The sequence below is a fragment of the Tenrec ecaudatus genome, chromosome 1, assembly GCF_050624435.1.
Source record: "Tenrec ecaudatus isolate mTenEca1 chromosome 1, mTenEca1.hap1, whole genome shotgun sequence".
Taxonomy (NCBI): Eukaryota; Metazoa; Chordata; class Mammalia; order Afrosoricida; family Tenrecidae; genus Tenrec; species Tenrec ecaudatus.
The window spans coordinates 16,136,848-16,155,587 of record NC_134530.1 but is presented as its reverse complement, the minus strand read 5'-3'; the positions used below and the strand labels follow the sequence as shown (position 1 = coordinate 16,155,587).

Sequence of the window (18,740 nt, the reverse complement as noted above, 5' to 3'; positions counted from 1 at the left end):
CAGCCTGCTGACCCTAGGAATCTGGAATGGGGTTTTCTTTTCAGGGTAACAGGGTAATACTTGCAGGCTGGATGAACCAGTAGGAATTAGGGAGGAGGTGAAAGGATCAGGTCCTCCCTTACTAGTTCGGTCTAGAGACTAGATACCAAAGGACCCCTGGGAACCTTCCCAAGTAGGCTGGCCTCCCAGCCATGGCACCCCAAGGGCCCTTCAGTCTTTATGGAGTGAACAGGCCTTCTATCAACCAACCCCTGTTACTAGTCAAGCTGCGGCCCTCGGGATCCCAGCCCTAAAGATAGAATGGGACACCTCTAGAACTCCATACACACACACCTTAGCAAACCAGCTACTCCCAGAAAGATCAGTTCTCTGTCCCCATGAGGACCAAGTGTCCCTTGGCGACCCACGAGTTAGTGTCCTCATCTCAAACCCCTTCTCCTAAGGCAAGCGCCTTCTAGTGACACCGGATGCTAAGGCGGCCAGTTTTGGTCCCCTGATTTGTCCGCCTGTGTTCTAGCCCCGCCTTCCTCTGCGCCGATTGGCCAGCCCAGATTCTGGGGGCGGGGCTGTGCCTGGCTTGAGTCCGGCAGGGGAGCCACCCGAGGCGGCAGTGGCGGCGGAGCCATGGGCACGGGCTCCGGGGCTGCTGGGGTTGGTGCGGGCCGAGGCCAGCGCGCGGTGGGGTGCTGGACGAGCCCCCGCGCGCCGCGGCCGCCGCTCTTCTCTGTCTTCTTCCTCGTTTTCGTCTTGCTGCCGGTGCTCAGCACTCCGATCTCGCCGTACGAGGTGAGTGGGGCCCGTGGACGGAAATGTACCCGCGCACCGTGCGGAAGTGTGACTGGTTGTGTTTTGGGGGTGCTTAGGGCGCTGTGGATTAGGCAGTGGGCTGCTGACTGCAAACCCAGTCCAGCCTCCCCGCGGGACACAGATGAAGCGAGCTGCTCGCAGGAAGTTCTACCGTGTCTGAATTAGGGTCTCTGCGTCGCTGACGGTGGGCTGGCAATGTTGCTAGCCTGACAGTGTGTGCTCTGTGTCATTAAGAAGTTTGACTGCGCCGTGGGTTTGCAAGGCTGCTCCTGATGGGGCGCCTCGTTCAGGTGGCTCGCTTGGACTTTGCATGTTGCCTGCAGCTGCCTGGGACTGCAGGTATGAGCAGCGGTGAGGAGGGGTACTGGTCGATAACTGGACTCTGGGCCTTGCCTGTCCGGAGTTCCGGTTTCTTTTGTCTCCTTCACTTCCTGGTTCTGTGGTCCCGTGCTACGCGTCACATCATCTCCCCGAACCCATTTCCTCTTCTGCATTTGGGAGAATATGGCTGTCACCTCCCAGAGAATATGGCTGTCTGGCTTTTACAAATGCTTAGTAAACATCAGTTACCCCTGTTGGTTATGGAGTCCTTGACAAACGGTTAAGCCCTCAGCTGCTAGCCCCAAAGTTGGAGGTTTGAGACTACCCAGAATGTCTGGAGGAAGCAAGGCCAGGTGATCCTGGGGCCCCAAATAGTGGGTCCAGGCCCTGGAGCTATGAGCCTTATTCATATCACTCCAAGTAGAAAAGAGAAAGAGAAAAAGGCTACCATTCTAAGATGACAACAATTGTGGCTGTTTAGTGGGTGCTCAACTTATCCCAAAGTGCTATATTTACTTATTATTCATCTAGCAATAGTGATCAAAGTTTACACGTAAGTGGGCTGTAACTTTGTTTAAAAATCTTGAATCTAAAAAATAAAAATTTGAGTCAGGTACCAGTTTCCATTTCAGATCATCAATTTTTTATTCAACAATTTAGACTACTTATCAATCTTCCTCAAAGTTTGTCCCTCTGTGCCCCTTTACCCCCGCCCCGTTTGATTTTTCCCTCTCACGGAATACTATTTTCTCCTTTCACCCAAATTAATTCCTGTCTGCCCACTAGCCCAGTGTTTCCCAAAGTGAGCAATACTGTCCCCTGCAGGGGTGTGTGTGTGTGTGTGCTGGAACCTTCCAAGGGGTCTGCAAAAGCATATAGCTGTTGTCCTGGATTATATACTAAATTGCCATGAGGGCATTGCGCTTTTTGTTTCTGAAAAGGGGGCGAGTAGGCCTAATAATTTAGGGGACCTAAGCAGTACTTCACCCTGCCTCCATTGCTGCCCGCTCCAGCCCCTAACCATCGGAGTCTGTTTCTTTTATTACTGTGAGATGTCTTGTCTTGCTTTTTCCTGTACAGCAGTGGCCTCGTAAAACATCTGTCTTGTAGTGATTGGCCAGTTTCGCGCTGGACTGTAATTCTTAAGACACAGGACATAAAACCATAAAACACAGTTGAGTGCAGAAGAACACAGGGAGTCCATAAACACCTTAAAAATTTACGACCTGGACGCCAACTTTTCAAATGACCACTCCTTATCAATTGTCTACAATGACTGAGAAAGCTGGAGGGGTCGGTTTGTCTCCTAGCAGGATTCAAATAGCAACTGACATCCCAAACTCCTTTTTGAATCCTGGAGGCTGTCTGACCATACAGTGATAAAACGTATAGCCACATGGATTCTCCTTCCACATGGCCGATTCCAATCAAAATGGCCACAGCCTTGCTCACAAATCTTGCTCACCACTCTGTCTATTTCTGAAAGAAAGTCCTGTGGAATTCTACTCTGAAACACTGGAGGAAGCAGTAAGCATCCGTTCCATGGTCTCCCGCCATCCTCCCATGGTGTGAGTGAGAGCTACCCCGTGGGGTCGTGTGACATGTGAGTTGTATGTATCCAAGGGATGAGTCTGAGTGTGCCCTCGTGAATGGGCCCTAGTCTCTGCACACAGTCAGGATCGGGCCACTGACTCACCACTTCAAAGCCACTTGCCTGCTAGATCAAAGCTTATGCGTGCCTTTCCCCTTCGTGCCCCGGTACCCTGGGGTTACTAACATGGTGTGTGTGTGTGTGTGTGTGTGTGTGTGTGTGTGTGTGTTTGGGCTCCCTGTGCAGACATGCCCCAAGGTGAAGCCGGACATGCTCAACGTTCACCTGGTGGCCCACACCCATGACGACGTGGGCTGGCTCAAGACTGTGGACCAGTACTTTTATGGCAGTGAGTAGTGGGCGGGGGCTGGTCCCTGGATTCCCATAACCCTCTGAGCCCCTCCGATCCCCCGGGGGCTGTGGATATTGGGGTAGGGCAATGCCCGGCCTGGGTTCCTGTGTCTCAGAATGTTCTCCCTGGCCCCTCCTGCCCTGCCTGACACCCTTGGCCCCTGTGTCCGCAGTCCGCAACGACATCCAGCGTGCAGGCGTGCAGTACATCCTGGACTCGGTAGTCTCTGCCCTGCTGGTCGACCCCACCCGCCGCTTCGTCTATGTGGAGATTGCCTTCTTCGCCCGGTGGTGGCACCAGCAGACCAAGACAACGCAGGAACTGGTGCGGGACCTTGTGCGCCAGGGTGAGCCTGCCCTCAGGAAATGAGAAGAAGAAGCCCAGCCCGAGGCTTCTGAGATTAGAGCCTGCTGGTTGCAGGCTGTGCCTGCCTGGGGCCCACTTGTCTGGAATCTCCCTTTATTTGGAGAACTCCTATGGGTCCTGCAAAGCCCCATCTCCTCTGGAGAGTAGATCCTCTGCAAAACCTGTCACGCATGGAGCCTTTTGCCTCAGATCTGGCTACACAGGCCTGGGGATGACCCCACTTCATCCTCTAGGCCTGGCGCGTGGGCAGGTCCTGCCCTCCCTCTTGGCCCTGAAAGCCTCACTGAATCACCCTCCTTGTGCTCCTAACGGCACAGGGCGCCTGGAGTTTGCCAACGGCGGCTGGGTGATGAATGATGAGGCATCCACCCACTACGGCGCCATCGTGGACCAGATGACGTTGGGGCTGCGTTTCCTGGAGGACACGTTCGGTACCGCTGGGCGCCCCCGTGTGGCCTGGCACATCGATCCCTTTGGCCATTCGCGGGAGCAGGCGTCACTGTTTGCACAGGTGCCCTTCCTGACCTCTCTGGGGCCACTTGCTCTGACCCTTTCCACAGCCATGCCAACCCACCCTTCACTGAGTCAAGACCCTGAGCCCCATCCCTTGGTTGAGCTGTGAATCCCCACCCTTTCTTGCTCTAGCCTAGCCATGGGATGTGCTGACCCAAGCTGACCCTGCTTCCTCCCTCCCATGACCGTTTTGTGTGGCTCTGACCCCTTATTATTTGCTGTAATCCCCAAGCTCGATGGCCGGTGGAGGCCAGCCCTGCTTTTAAACCTGCCTCTCACCCCACTTCCTTTCCCTGCTCTGACCCGCCCCGGTTCAGGCAGGGGAGAGGATGGCAGTCTTTCTGAACCAGGCCTGACTCCATCTGCTGGGACCAAGCTCCCTGCCCCAGGGTGGGATGCTGGAGGTGGATTCCCCTGGCTCCAGGTTCCCAGCTCTCCCAGAACTCCTGTGATTCTGACTCATCCTCAAACTCGGGAAGGTGCTGGAAGCCTTCCTGGAATTAGAACTCCTTCCTCCCAGTGCTCTGTTGCACCCCTCGCAGGCTGGATTTGGGATCAGTTGGTGGTTGCAGAGGTGGACCTGGTTCACACTGCCCTCCCCCGTGTGCTGACCCCCAGATGGGCTTCGACGGCTTCTTCTTCGGTCGCCTGGATTACCAAGATAAGAAGGTTCGGGAGGAGATGCTGGAGATGGAGCAGGTGTGGCGGGCCAGCACCAGCCTGAAGCCCCCCACCGCTGACCTCTTCACCGGTGAGCAGGTGCCGAGGTAACCCCACGGGTGTGTGGACTGGGCAGTCGCCGAGCCCTTGACTGAATGCCCCGAGGTGGCTGTCTGGACAGTCTTCGTGCTTTCTGAGCACGGTCCCCGCATTTTCATTTTGCACCGGGTTCTCACAAATTCCGTCACCTGCTCTGGGCAGAGGATGGCAGGTCTCGGCCCTCGGGCAGGTCTGGGGTGCTGGGCCACCCCTGACCTGGCGTGGCCTGCAGGCGTGCTCCCCAACATGTACAACCCCCCGGACTATATGTGCTGGGACAGCCTGTGCGACGACGACCCTGTGGTGGATGACCCTCGCAGCCCCGAGTACAACGCCAAGGAGGTGGTCACTTACTTCCTGCAGGTGGCTGCTGCCCAGGTGAGCCTAGTGTCCTGGGCCTACGGGACTGGTGTCGAGAATGCAGGGCCCTGCGTGTGGCTCGGACGTTGCCCGTCAGGAGGTTCCCATTCGCCACCCCCATGTCCTTCCTCTCAGATTGGGGTATCTTCCTGTTCCGAGCCCTGGTGGTGCAGTGGTTAAGCATCTGGCTGCCTATGTGACGGTCATCAGTTTGAGCCCACCAGCCGCTCTGCAGGAGAAAGCTCTGCTTGTCTGCTGCGCTAAGGAATAAAGCTTGGGGAATCCCCATGGGGCAGGTCTCCCCTGTCCTGTGGGGTTGCTATGGGCTGGAGTCCATGGCAGTGGCTTTGGGGTCCTGATCAGAGCACATAGATCCCTCCCCACAGCATACTCTCCCCATGACCGTGACACAGCCTGGCACAGCCCTGTGGAGCCCTCCCCTGTGTGGTCAGCCCAAGGGAACCCAGCGGAACCACTGACAATTGTTATGGCCAGGCCCTATGCTCCCATGTGCCACTGACACATGATTATGGTTATTATTTGTAACCGACTTCATTTTTTAAGAGCAGTCTCAGGTTTACATAGAAATTGGCCAGAAAGTACACAGTTCCCATATCCTCCCCAACCTCCTTATGTACACACTTGATCTTCCATGTACCCAGGACACAGCTATACAGCGGGGTGGGGGTGGGCCAAGACACTCTGGCCTGAGGGCAGCCCTATCCTACCTGCAGGGCCGGCACTACCGCACCAATCACACCATCATGACCATGGGCTCAGACTTCCAATACGAGAATGCCAACACGTGGTTCAAGAACCTTGACAAGCTCATCCAGATGGTCAACAGCCAGGTCAGTGGGCCCATCCCTGGGGCCTGTGTGCCCACGTGTGCTGCTAGTCCGGTCTGGATCACCAGCCCCTGACAAATATCACAGGTGTTATAATATATACAGATCATAGTAAAGTCATAGAGAATAGGAGAGGTAAGAGAAAAGATTAATCAAAGGAGGCAGATACATTTTATGGTCTCATGCTCACCTCCGGGATGGCCATGATCTCAGCAGCCAGGTCCGTGCAGAGCGCGGGCAGAGTAGAGGGGAGGAGAAAGAGCAAGCGATTTATTTCTAACCAAGGCTTATATATCTTTGAGGGGGGTGTACAAGCCCCCTGATTACAGGTAACGAGCTATGTCACAGGAAGGGGTTGTACCATAGGCAATACAGCAGTGGGAGGGGGACAATCTAGGGGTGTACACGCAATAGGAAGAGGAGGGATTAGGGGTACACATGTGACAAGATGGGAGGATCCTAGATTCATGATGGCAGCCTAACCTTGATCATCCTTGAGCTGGTTGATTTATACTGAGCCCTTCAGGGAAAGCAATCCACTGTCCCTAACAGCAGGGAGTGAGCCCCACCTACGGTGGACCAGACAGTAGCCTGCTTGCTCTGGATGGCTGATGCCGTCAGGGAGATAACTGGACAATCATTTACCATGAGTTGAAAGCAGTGTCCTAGGTCTGACATATATTTGGGGGAGACAAACTGGGGAAAATCCTTTTTATATCCCACACTAACTCTGTGCCCTGAGCCACAAACAACCTCACGCTCAGTGGCCTACCATGACAGAAGTGTACTGTCTGCCTATTCTGCAGACCAGAAGTCCAACAGGTGCCTCGCTTGGGCTAAAATGAAAATGGCAGCAGGAGTGCTCTTCTTTCTAGGGGCCTTTGTAAATGGGTAGGAGCCCTGGTGGCATAGTGGGTTGTGCTCAGGGCTGCTAAAGGCAAGGTGTGCAGTTCAAAACCACCAACCACTCCCTGAGAGCAAGACGAGGCTTTCTACTCCTATAAAGATTTAGAGTCTGCTGGGAAACCTACACGGGCAATTCTACCCGATCCCATAGAGTCTTATCTGCACAGGAACCAACTCAAGGGCAGTGAGGTGGGAGTTTGGTATAAAAACGGGTGGGCTGTGGTCTTCTAATATACCCCTGGGGGGCACTGACTTGGTGGCACCCAGTAACAACAACAAGAATGACTTCTCGGACAGACCCCATGATTGTTGAGTATGGTTTGTGAGTTCTGGGGGCCAAGGCAATGAAGTCTTGGCACCCAGAAGAGAAGTAGAGGGTGTTGTGGGAAGGTCGGCTAGTGTCAGAATTGGTAAGAAGGTTGGAGGGCGGAGGTGTGTCTGTGTGCAGCCTCATATTGATATTGAAGCCAGAATACTCCTTCGAGGCAAAGATGGGAAGATTGAGTCTCCCGTACTGTGGGCGTGTTATCAGGAGAGATTGGTCCCTGGGAAAGGATGGCATGCTTGGCAGAGGTCTGGGTACAAAGGAAAAAAACACTGCCTGGTCCCGTGCCACCCTCACGATTGTTCTTGAGTTGGACCACTTTGTGGCCGTCATCGTATCAAACCGATCTCATTAAGTATCTTCCTCTTTTTCTCTGCTCCTCAACTTGATCAAGCACGATGTTCTTATCCAGGGACTTGTCTCTCAAGACCGATCTGTTTGTCCTTTGAGCAGTCCATGGTACTTTCAATATTCTTCTCCAGCCCCACAATTCACATGCATCCATTCTTTTTCGGTCTACCTCATTCAGTGTCCAACTAGCACATGCATACGAGGGGACAGAAAATACCATGGTGAGGGTCAGTCCTCAAAGTAACGGCCTTGCTTTTCAATACTTGAAAGAGGCCGCGTGCAGCAGATTTACCCAATGTAACGCGTCCTTTGATTTCTTGGCCGCTGCTTCCATGAGCATCGATTGTGGATCCCAGCAAGATAAAATCCTTGACAACTTCACTCTTTTCTACATTAATCATTACGCTCCCTTATTGGCCCAGTTGTGACATTAACAGGTGACAATTCAGGGTCAGAAATGCACAGGACACTTCCCGGCTGAGGATAGCCTCTTCTCAGCCAAATCAGCAGGTGGGCCTCTCTGATGGCTCAGCCACAAGGACCGCTGGCTCGCACAAGGCTTACTCAGGCAAGGAAGGGTTCACACCATCCTCAGCGTTATCTGCCTGCCCACTCTCCACATCCTCACCTCAACTCCCTCACTTCCTGTGTTGCCGTTTCATGAAGACTGCTCAAAGCCACACCACTGGCCACTGAGCACCTGCCAGCAGATATTTCTCAGCCCTTCCCCCATCCCCGAGGAGCCTTCAACACCCTCAACCACTTACTCCGCTGAGCAAGTACCATACCCTTTGGCTGCCAGGGTGCCACTCTCTTGTTTTCTCTGCTGCCCCTGACAGTTCCTCTGCAGACTCTGTTTTAGACTCTGCCAATGAACTCTTTGGTTGCGATCCTGGTTCTGCCACCTACTGCCTGGTGACCTTCAGCAATGGTCTTAAGTGCTCAGTGCCTTTGTTTCCTAGTCTATAAAATGGATTTAAATGGTGGTCATCACCTCACAGGGCTGTTACATGAGAGTGTAATGGGTTCATTTGTTTAGAGCAAGGGTCCTCAAACTATGGCCTGTGGGCTACATGTGGCCCACTGAGGACATTTATCTGGCCTGCCGGGTGTTTTTGCCCAATTTTGTTTTTTACTTCAAAATAAGATATGTGCAGTGTGCATAGGAATTTGTTCATAGTTTTAAAAAAAAGTATAGTCCAGCACTCCAACGGGTCTGAGGGACAGTGAACTGACCCTGTTTAAAAAATTTGAGGACCCCTGGTTTAGAGCAAACGAATAGCGCCTGGCACGTAATAAGTGCTAATGGTGGTGGTTATTGTCATGGCCTCTGATGGAAAGATGCCCGCTTCTCCTCTAACGTCAGCTGCAAGGCTTCCTCTGCCAGCCAGCTTTCACCAAACCCTAGGCTCCACGTGGACCCACATCCAGGCCAACTAGAACCAACTGACTGTTTAAAGTCTCTCTTCCCAGCTTGGCTGTGAATTCCATGAGGGCAAGGACTGGTTTCTCTGGTTCTAGATTATATCTGGAATCTAGATGGGTTGAAGAACTGAGTCATAGTGGGCTGAGTAGGCAGTGTTAAGTGCCTAGGTTGGTAAATAAGCATATGATGATGTGTGGAGGTGTGCAGTCACGTGTGCACTCCCTTTATTTACTCAGCTATTTATTGAGCACCTACTGTGTGCTGGGCACTGAGGACCCAGTATCAGCAGAAGGCGCCTAACCTTCTTGGTCCCCTGCTTTCCTCTCTTGAAAAAGGAGCCCCCATTCATTATAAAACTTGAGTCACTTTGGTACAAATGCTTATTCCCGCACTAGAATGTCCAAGAGCTCCTTAACACACGGGGTCATGAGGGCTTGCGGACAATGGGCGTCCTTATTATTTTATTTTTTTTGTAATGCTACCATTCTCTCCCCCCACCCCAACTGCTCCGTGAACGTTTACAGTAACAGAATTCAAGCTGTTTTGCAAACTTTAATAACAGGGTAAGCCATTGGGAGACTTGGTAAACTGTTGAATACAAAACGGATGAGCTCGAGTTTGGTGCCGGAGTTTAGTGGTTGCCTTAACAAAATTAAGATTTACTTTGAGAGGTACAGAAAGGGTTTCCGCAAGGATAATTTGATTGAAAGACTCCTAGGAGGAAGAAAAATTTTGCCAGCCAGGCCCAGTATTTTCTTATTTCCCCCGCTGTGAAATGCACACTTAGAAACGTTCTCAGCAAGAGATTGTCGGGCGGCAGGGGAACTTCTGCTGGGGTTAGCCAACGGTTCTGGGAAATGTAGTCCCAATGCGATGCACGGACTCTGCGCATGCTCTGTCCAAACCATCTTCTCTCCCATGCCGGTCTCAACGTAATTCTCTATCTGATCTGTACACCCTCACCTAATTCACAATACAAAGTTAAAATTTTTGAAAATCACTTAAAAAAACCAAAAGAAGTTTCGTCAAATCTCAGGTCTGTTCTTGTATCTCTGAGACTCTTTCAAGCACGGTAATGTGGCTTTGGCCGGATACTCCCATCCCCACTAGACTGTGGGCTTGCCCTCAGAATGTCTATTAGCGCATCTGCTGCGCGCGTGCGCACACGTGTCGACGCATGTACCTGCCCCCTGCAAGCCCTCCTGGGAAGACACGACTCCAGGGGCCTGTACCTCTTCTTCCCCCTGCAGCAGGCCAATGGGAGCCGAGTCAACGTGCTCTACTCCACCCCTGCCTGCTACCTCCAGGAGCTGAACAAGGCCAACCTCAACTGGTATTTGGGGACACGCCCGTCTGGGGGTATTGGGACGCCTGTGGGCCCAGCCCTCAGCGCCCTACCTCTGCGATCCGCCCCCGCAGGTCGGTCAAACAAGATGACTTCTTCCCCTACGCCGATGGCCCCCACAAGTTCTGGACCGGTTACTTCACCAGCCGGCCGGCCCTCAAACGCTATGAGCGCCTCAGCTACAACTTTCTGCAGGTGGGCGGGTGTCTGGCTCAAGGAGATGACCAAGGGGCGGGCACCGCAATGGGCAGGCTTGGTTACCCCAACACACCTGTGCCTGCCAGGTATGCAACCAGCTGGAGGCGCTGGTGGGACCCCAGGCCAACACGGGACCCTATGGCTCTGGAGACAGTGCGCCCCTCAGTAGGTGTCGGGTCTGTGCGGACGGGGGCGTGGCGGATGGGGGGAGACTGGGGCTGGACCCGTCCCACCGCTCTTAAGTACCATTCCGACGTGCACTGGAGCTTCTATGGCTGCATTGGTCGCTGCGAGTGGCCCCTGGAGGCCCCGCCCAGCTCACCTTCCCACCCCCAGGGGAGGCGATGGCCGTGCTCCAGCATCACGACGCCGTCAGCGGCACCTCCCGGCAGCACGTGGCTGATGACTACGCGCGCCAGCTGGCTGAGGGCTGGGGCCCGTGTGAGGTGTGCGGCCCTAAGGGGAGGCTCCCAAAAGGCCGGGCGACGAAGGGGCGGAACTGGGGGCGGGGAGCAGAGACGGGAGTGGGTGGGGTCCGGGCAGGGGGCGGGGCTAGCTCGGATGAAGAGGGGCGGGGCCGCGAGGAGCGGCATCTCGGGCTGATGCGCTCCTTTACGCTTCTCGCCAGGTGCTTCTGAGCAACGCTCTGGCGCGGCTCAGGGGCGCCAAGGAGCAGTTTGCGTTCTGCAGGGAGCTCAATGTCAGCGTCTGTCCGCTCAGCCAGACCACAGCAAAAGTGAGCCGGGCAGGGGAGGGGCCGGGGTGTGTGTGTGTGTGTGTGTGTGTGTGTGTGTGTGTGTGTGTGCTGATTTGTGGGCGGGGTCAATAGCAGATGTAAGAGGATCGCCTCTTTGGGGGCGGGGCGAAGGGAGGCGGGGCTCGGGTCTGCATTTTCGAGGGTTGTTAACCGAATTGTTCTCTGGGGAACCACCCAGGGATGTTTCCATGGGAGCCGCAGGGTGCACCACGTGGGGGAGCCTGGTGGGTGGGTTTGGAACAAACTTGCGAGTGACTTATGCCCGCCCTGACACGCCTTCCCCAGTTCCAGGTCACCGTGTATAACCCCCTGGGGCGCAAGATAGATTGGATGGTCCGGCTGCCGGTCGGTGAAGGTGCTTTCTCTGTGAAGGACCCCAGTGGTGTGACGGTGCCCAGTGAAGTGAGACCCTCCAACAAAGATCTGATTCCCTCCCACTTGAAGCACCTCTCCAAGGACCTCTTCACTGCAGGCATTTCTTCCTGTCCTGCGACCTACGATCCCTACTTCCTACCACCCCACCATAAATATCTCCCTCGCTGCCCCTCAGCATCCCTTTAGGGATATCTCCCCCTTTTGAATACCTCCTCATGAAACGGTTTCCCCTCTCTTTAGTCCTTCTCAGAAGGATATTCACACACATCGGGCAAACCACTTGCTGTTGAATTGACTCCAAAGTTGCCAACCATGAGGTTGGAGGTTCTAGCCCACCCAGAGGCACATTAGAAGAAAGGCAGCCTAATTTATTTCTGGGCCCGACTGGGGGAAGGGGGCTCAGACATTGAAAACCTATGGAGCACAGTTGTACTCTGACACACATGGGGTCCACCCCTGACACATGGTCCCCCCCAACACCTCTTCCATCAAGAATCTTTCTCTCACTTCTTTCCCTCCTTCAGTCTCTCTGTTGACTCCGTGGATTTTTTTCTCCCATGTGAACAAAGGAATGTCCTCTCTCTGAAATCTTTACCTCAGAAATACTGATGTTCCCCTGCCCCCCTCCCCCCAGGGTCTCCACCCCATTTCAAGACTTCAGAATTCCCTCCCTGAGTGTGGCCTCAGCACGCAGTGTCCCATTGTGTATGTATTTACAGCCTCTTGACTCTGATGTCCTCCCTGTTATCCAAGGTGGTGGTACTTCCGGGGTCAAACAGTCAGGAGCACCCCCCAGAGCTGCTCTTCCCTGCTTCAGTGCCTGCCCTGGGCTTCAGCACCTACTCCGTGGCCCGGCTGCCTAGCCGGAGCCCCAAGTCCCGCACACACAGACCCAAGCCAAGAATTCGAGCCCTGGTCATACAAAATGAGGTGAGACCCCATTCAAGTCCCTTGCCCTGACACCATGACATCCTTTGTGGACTCTGGGTCACAGGGTCCTGATTTCATGGTGTAGCAGCTCTCCTCCTGCCATCTTGTCCTTGAGTGAGTGACCTCTCCTGGGGCTGTGATGAGGACCCAGTGTGAGCCTGGGTGGGCGTCCAAGAGCATGGTGGATAGACCATCAGGGAAGACCTTTCTGAGAAGGCACTGGTTGAGGGGAACACAGAGGAAAGTGAGCGAGGGAGCTATTTGGGGAAGAAAGGGATCAGGTCGGGAAAGAGCACATGCCCCAAAGGCCCAAGGCAGAACATTGCTTGGTTCAGGGACACAAGGAACCCAGTGTGGCTGAAGCAGAGTGCCAGGTGGGCATGGGAAGAGAGGAGGGCAGGCGCTCCCTTAAGGCGTGAAGGGAGGACTTTGACTTTTATCAAGAAGGAACCACAGGAAGAGTCCTGCTTCGTTAAGGTTTCTGAGGACCTGGTGGCTTAGTGGTTACGAGTTGGGCTACTAACTGTAAGGTCAGCAGTTCAAGACCACCAGCTGCTCAGCAGCATAAAGATGGGGCTCTCTACTCCCATAAAGAGTTACAATCTCTGGAGCGCACTGGGGCAGTTTCCGCCTGTCCTGTAGGGTTGTTCTGAGTTAGCATCGACTCGATGGCAATGAGTTAGATTTGCTTTTCTGAGGATCTTTAGGAGCACTAGTGGGTTAAGTATTGACTGGGCTGCTAACCATAAGATCCAAGGTTCAAACCCACCAGGCATTCTTCAGGAGGAAGATGCAAATCTTCTGCCCCTGAAAAGATTTCCACCCTCAGAAACCCAGTTCTCCTCTGTCCTAAGGGGTCCTTATGGGTTAGAATTGACTTGATGGCAGGGACTTTGTTGTGACTTGTTTTGTTTTGAGGGGGAGGGCCTTTGTTTGTGTGATCCCTTTCCTCTAGAAAAGAATATTAACTGCACATTGTAATAGCGGCCAATCCTATTTGTCCCAGACTTGCTTCCATCCTAGTAAAGACTCCTTGCTACAAAAAAAAAAAGAATATTAAAAGGATATTGGTTTAAAGATAAATAGAATCCACGATGGATTCCTTATTACATATTCATTTTTTTAATTCAAGTTTTCTCCAGAAACCTAAAACAACGAAAACTTCAAACATTTCTCCATATTCCTAAAGCCTCTTGCATCCTGGGCATTGAGATTCCAGTGTCTGCCTGGAGTTGGCTCTGGTTGCAAGCAGAGGAGCCCCCTGCTGGGATTTAGGACGAACTTTCTGGCTGCTGAGGGAGTGGGACACAGACTAGGGGTGGAAGGAGGAAGCGATCAGAACAGGGAAGAGGCCATGGTCTTGGCTTGTGATGGGTCAGCTCTGACCAGAGAAGTGTGGACATGGTGAGGTGTGGTCACATATAGGATAAAGCAAACGGAAAGGGCTTGCAAGTAGGCTCTGATGTGAGAAGTGAAGTCACAAGGGTGACTGTAGGGTTCTGTCCTCACCTCTGGGAAGGACAGAACTACTCTTGCCTGAGGTGATGATCAGTAACATCTGTCCACCTTCTCTGTCCAGCACATCCGGGCTTCATTCAACTCTGACACAGGGCTCTTGATGGAGATTGAGAACCTGGACCAGAACCTCCGGCTGCCTGTTCGCCAAGCTTTCTTCTGGTGAGGATGTGGATCACCACCAGGTCAGGGAGGGGATATGAGTGGAGCCCTGGGCCCTCTAACCTGACTCTCGTCTGCCTCGACCTCAGGTACAATGCCAGTGAAGGCAACAACGTAAGCTCCCAGGTCTCAGGTGCCTACATCTTCAGACCAGACCAACCAAATCCACTGCCCGTGAGACGCTGGGCTGAGACTCGTCTGGTGAAGGTCTGTGGCCTGGAATGATGAGTGGGCAGATGGGGATGAGGATGATGGTGGGATGAGGATGATGGTAGGAGCTGTGGGATTAGGTGCAGGGTGTGAAGACATTTTTGAGGAAGGGGACCGAGTGTGTATGGGATATGGTAGGGTGGAAGGAAGGATTCACATCTCATCAGATAAAGGGGCTCCCATCTGATACTCAAGAGTTCTAGTTGAGGGTTCGATGGACTGGTGTGGATCTGTCTGAGGGATCACACACGGAAGGCGCTCACCTGCCACGGGGGTCGGGATTCTGACTTAGGCTTGGAAATTGGAGGTGGGTGTTACCACTTGGGCCACAAATGGGCAGGGCTGTCGCAACTGTTTGGAACTCACCAAGGGTCTGTGGTGTGAGGCGTACCTGTTTGGGGCGGTCACTGTGAATTCACACCGGAGAAAGTCTAATGTAGAGGCATATCTGAGGGTGCAGACATGTTCCAGCGATGTGGAGGGGCGTTGCCAGCCCTGTCATCTACACTTCCCCACCTCCCTGTAAGGTGAGCAGCTTCAGACCTTCTGTCACTGAATTAGGGTATCGCTTTGCCTACTGTGACGGAGCTCTCCAGAGGCACTGCCATCAGCCCCTTTTTAGGTCAAAAAAACTCTGTGACCCCAACAAATGAAAAACTTTCATGCGATCGCCCACAAGGCAGGATAAAGTGTAGGGACCTGCCCGAGTTGTCCTCGTGCCCGCGCCCCACAGAAGGCGGCATCGCCTACTTGGGGAAATAGTGCTCTAGCATAAAGTCTGGCCAAGCAGTCCAAGGCAGGTGAGGCCGCTCCCCGGTCACCCAGGCTCCTTCCCTCTTGTGGTTTTGCCTTCAGCGTTCAGCTTCTACCTCCTGATCCCAGGCTTCAGCCATCACAGCTTCCCCATGAGCAAGCGGGCAAGGAAAAGGGCCAGCTAAGTATTCATCTATGGAGGTCACTTTCCACTGGGCAGACTGGTCACACAGCTCCTTCTAGCTTCAGAGGATGCCGGGGATTGCAACGTAGACCACGTAGCCATGCGCCAAGCTAGGACGCTAGGATTACAAACGTACAAGAAGTAAGGGCGATGGGGATTCAAGCGGCTGATAGGCCACCCTGGAGGATGAGGTAGCCATGACAAGACAGGTGGGGTCCCCATGCTGTCTGCTGGTGGGGCTGACCCTGGTACAGGAAGAGTGGAGTTCACAGCAGGGCAGACCTCCGTAGGGCTTACCTGCTCAGGTGTGGGCTCATCTCCGCGCTCTCTCCTCCCCCCTCCCCTTCGGCACGCAGACGGCCTTGGTGCAGGAGTTGCACCAGAACTTCTCGGCCTGGTGCTCCCAGGTGGTTCGCCTGTACCGGGGGCAGAGGCACTTGGAGATGGAGTGGACAGTGGGGCCAATACCTGTGGGGTGAGTGTTCTGACTGGAATGGCCCCGAGGGCAGGGCCTGCGCGGCTGTTAGATGAGGCCTACGACCCTGCCTTCCCACTGACCGCAGGGACGGCTGGGGGAAGGAGGTCATCAGTCGCTTTGACACGTCCCTGCAGACGAATGGACGCTTCTACACAGACAGCAATGGAAGGGAGATCCTGGAGAGGAGGTGGGCATGGCTGGGGACGCTGAGGGCATGGAGGAATGGGTGGGGTCCTGGGGCCCAGGGGTGGTGGGGACATTTGCCGATCGTGTGTGGGTAGGTGAGGATGAGGAGGGCGTGAGGAGCTGTGAGCTGGGGAGGATGGCCGACCCCAGGCCTGATGGAACCCCGCACCTCCACAGGCGGAATTATCGGCCCACCTGGAACCTGAACCAGACCGAGCCAGTGGCCGGAAACTACTTCCCAGTCAACAGCCGCATTTACATCACGGTACTCCCCACCCTCCCCTCCTGCTCCTGGAAACCTTCTCCGCTGGAGGAACCCCCTTCATCCTCAGCACCTCTCAGCAGGCCTGGCCAGTCACCTTGGCTCCCTGCCAGACCTGCCTGTCCCCTCCCACTGGGCGTGACTTACAGCCCTGCCTCTCCCCCTCCCAGGATGGGAACACACAGCTGACAGTGCTGACTGACCGATCCCAGGGGGGCAGCAGCCTGAGCGATGGCTCCCTGGAGCTGATGGTGAGTGGGTGGCAGCTGTGTCCACGCATGGGCTCCACCAGGCCTTGTTGGACCGACCGGAAGCCTGTTTCTGCCTCACCTGCTAGGCGACCCCACGATTTATAACGCTCTCTCATCTTTCCTATTCAAGGGTCTCTCCATAGTTTTATCCAGTCCCGCCCCTGGGCGACCCCTCTCCAAGCCCTGACTTGCCCCACCCAGGACCCCTGTTAGGAACTGAGTATCCTTCCTAACAGAGCCGAACTGTCCCCCCACATATTTCCTCTTTCCATTTTCTGGCCCAGCGATGCCCTAGCCGACCCTCACTGTCTCCTGGCCCCTCTGTCCACTAGGTGCACCGAAGGCTGCTGAGAGATGATGCCCGTGGAGTTGGGGAGCCGCTGCAGGAGGCGGGCCCGGATGGGCAGGGGCCAGGGCTGTGGGTGCGAGGTCACCACCTCGTGCTGCTGGACACTGCCCGGGATGCGCCCACCGGGCACCGGCTGCTGGCAGAAAAGGAGGTCCTGGCCCCACAAATTGTGCTGTCCCAGGGAGCTAGTGCCCTCTATCACCAAGGGGCCACTCCGCGCATGCAGGTGAGGGGCAGAGGGCGCTGCAGATTCAGGGGAGCCGCTCGAAGTCTGCAGATTGGGTGCTAGGCTCAGTCATATCCATTTTACCTGCATCCAACTGGCTAGAGGGACCCATAAAATAGTCCCAACCCTGTCTCCCTTCAGTCCCATGCCTCTTGGTCACTCACCAACCCAGGCTCAGATAAGCCACGCCCTCTCACGAAGCCCCGCCCACCGACCACAGTAAGCCCCGCCCCCACAGATCCCCCGGCTGTCCTTTCTTGCAGTTCTGTGCGCTGAACAAGGAGCTGCCCCCCTCAGTGCACCTGCTCACACTTGCCCGCTGGGACCCAGAGACGCTGCTGCTGCGCTTGGAGCACCAGTTCGCCGTTGGGGAGGACCGGAACTTGAGCTCCCCCGTGACTCTGGATTTGCAGGTGAGCACAGACAAGAAGACTAGGAAGAAGGGAAAAGGGGGACCCCCAGTGGACTCCCACTCAGTCGGCCCATCCTCTGCTCACAGAACCTGTTCTCCACCTTCACCATCACTCGCCTGCAAGAGACCACACTGGCTGCCAACCAGCTTCGGACTCATGCTTCCAGGCTCAAGTGGACAACCAACAAGGGTGAGGGCCTGCCTGGGCTGGGAGCTGGGATGGTGTGAGGCGTGGGCAAGGACCTAGACACCAGCAGGACCATCATGGGTGCTGTCTAGATCCAGGTCAAGAGCGTGAGGGTCTGAAGTGAGTCCAGCAACCCGACAAAGAGTAGTTGAGGGTTTGGGAAAAGGACTTAGCGCCAAGAAGAACGCTTAGGAATCTGGGGTCCTCAGTGTCCAGGTGTGGGAGCCCAGCATGAGGGCCTGCAGTGGTACCCAGCACCCGGGGGTGTGCTCAGCAGCCAGAGGTGGGGCTTGAGAGTATGAGGGAGCTGGCCCGATGTCTTGGGATTAAGTTGCCCTGGCAAGTAATTTAAGGGTTGGAGATAAAGCCCCGTGGACAGATTTCAAAGTTCACAGCTGTGATGAGGTCTCTGACTGCAAGTGAGGCAGAGGAAATTCTGTGCTTCCTCACTCATCTTCCTGAATTCCTTCCCCCAGGCCCTGCTACCCAAAGCATGCCTTCCTTGCCGGACCCCACCGCCATCACGCTGCAGCCCATGGAGATCCGCACCTTCTTGGCCTCAGTCCAATGGAAGAAGAATGTCTAGACCTGCCGAGAGGCCCCCTTCTGGGCCGGGGTTCCTTCCTGTCTCCCAGAGATGAGAGAGGCACTTCCCTTGTCCTCTGGCTGCTGCTGCCACCAACAAAAACCATTAAAAAATGTCACCACCAGGACCCAGATTGAGGCATAAATGAGTGGAGTTGTTTGGGGCATGTGAGGGGGGTAAGACCAGACCCTAGCTGACCTGACCCACGGCTTGCAGATGGGCTTCTTGCTGCCTTGACTGGTCCTGCTAGACTCTCACACACTGCTCACCCCCTACTTGCCACCCAGTCCCACCCACTGCTCTTCCCCTGTCTGCTGCTGCCCTTCCCCCTGGGCTCAGGCCATGGAGGAGCTGCCTGGAGAAGCTTCAGAAGGCAGGACCCAGAGAACCAGAAGGTGGGCCCAGAGAACCACACCCCCCTGGGTGCCCCTGGCCTAACTCTACAGGGC

General features: G+C 54.8%; 1 protein-coding gene across 1 annotated transcript; it reads left to right on the top strand.

The window, feature by feature from the left end:
- The first annotated feature begins 577 nt into the window (after positions 1-577).
- MAN2B1 (mannosidase alpha class 2B member 1) lies at positions 578-18,424 on the top strand. The gene is made up of 24 exons (XM_075547697.1): positions 578-786; positions 2,966-3,068; positions 3,244-3,417; positions 3,755-3,948; positions 4,569-4,701; positions 4,942-5,087; positions 5,804-5,920; positions 10,176-10,258; positions 10,345-10,465; positions 10,555-10,633; positions 10,805-10,914; positions 11,097-11,204; positions 11,511-11,627; positions 12,354-12,530; positions 14,110-14,207; positions 14,297-14,414; positions 15,711-15,829; positions 15,918-16,019; positions 16,196-16,283; positions 16,451-16,531; positions 16,864-17,106; positions 17,370-17,519; positions 17,606-17,708; positions 18,182-18,424. Exons 1-24 carry the CDS (start codon positions 625-627, stop codon positions 18,289-18,291), a joined length of 3,036 nt encoding a protein of 1,011 aa, XP_075403812.1. The 5' UTR covers positions 578-624; the 3' UTR covers positions 18,292-18,424.
- The last annotated feature ends 316 nt before the right edge of the window (positions 18,425-18,740 follow it).

Excerpts from the sequence above, each read along its gene's own strand:
- MAN2B1 (XM_075547697.1), top strand. The coding sequence starts at position 625 with ATGGGCACGGGCTCCGGGGCTGCTGGGGTTGGTGCGGGCCGAGGCCAG. Across the intron at positions 5,921-10,175 it reads TCCAGATGGTCAACAGCCAG|CAGGCCAATGGGAGCCGAGT; the intron begins GTCAGTGGGCCC and ends TTCCCCCTGCAG. Across the intron at positions 14,415-15,710 it reads CTGAGACTCGTCTGGTGAAG|ACGGCCTTGGTGCAGGAGTT; the intron begins GTCTGTGGCCTG and ends TTCGGCACGCAG.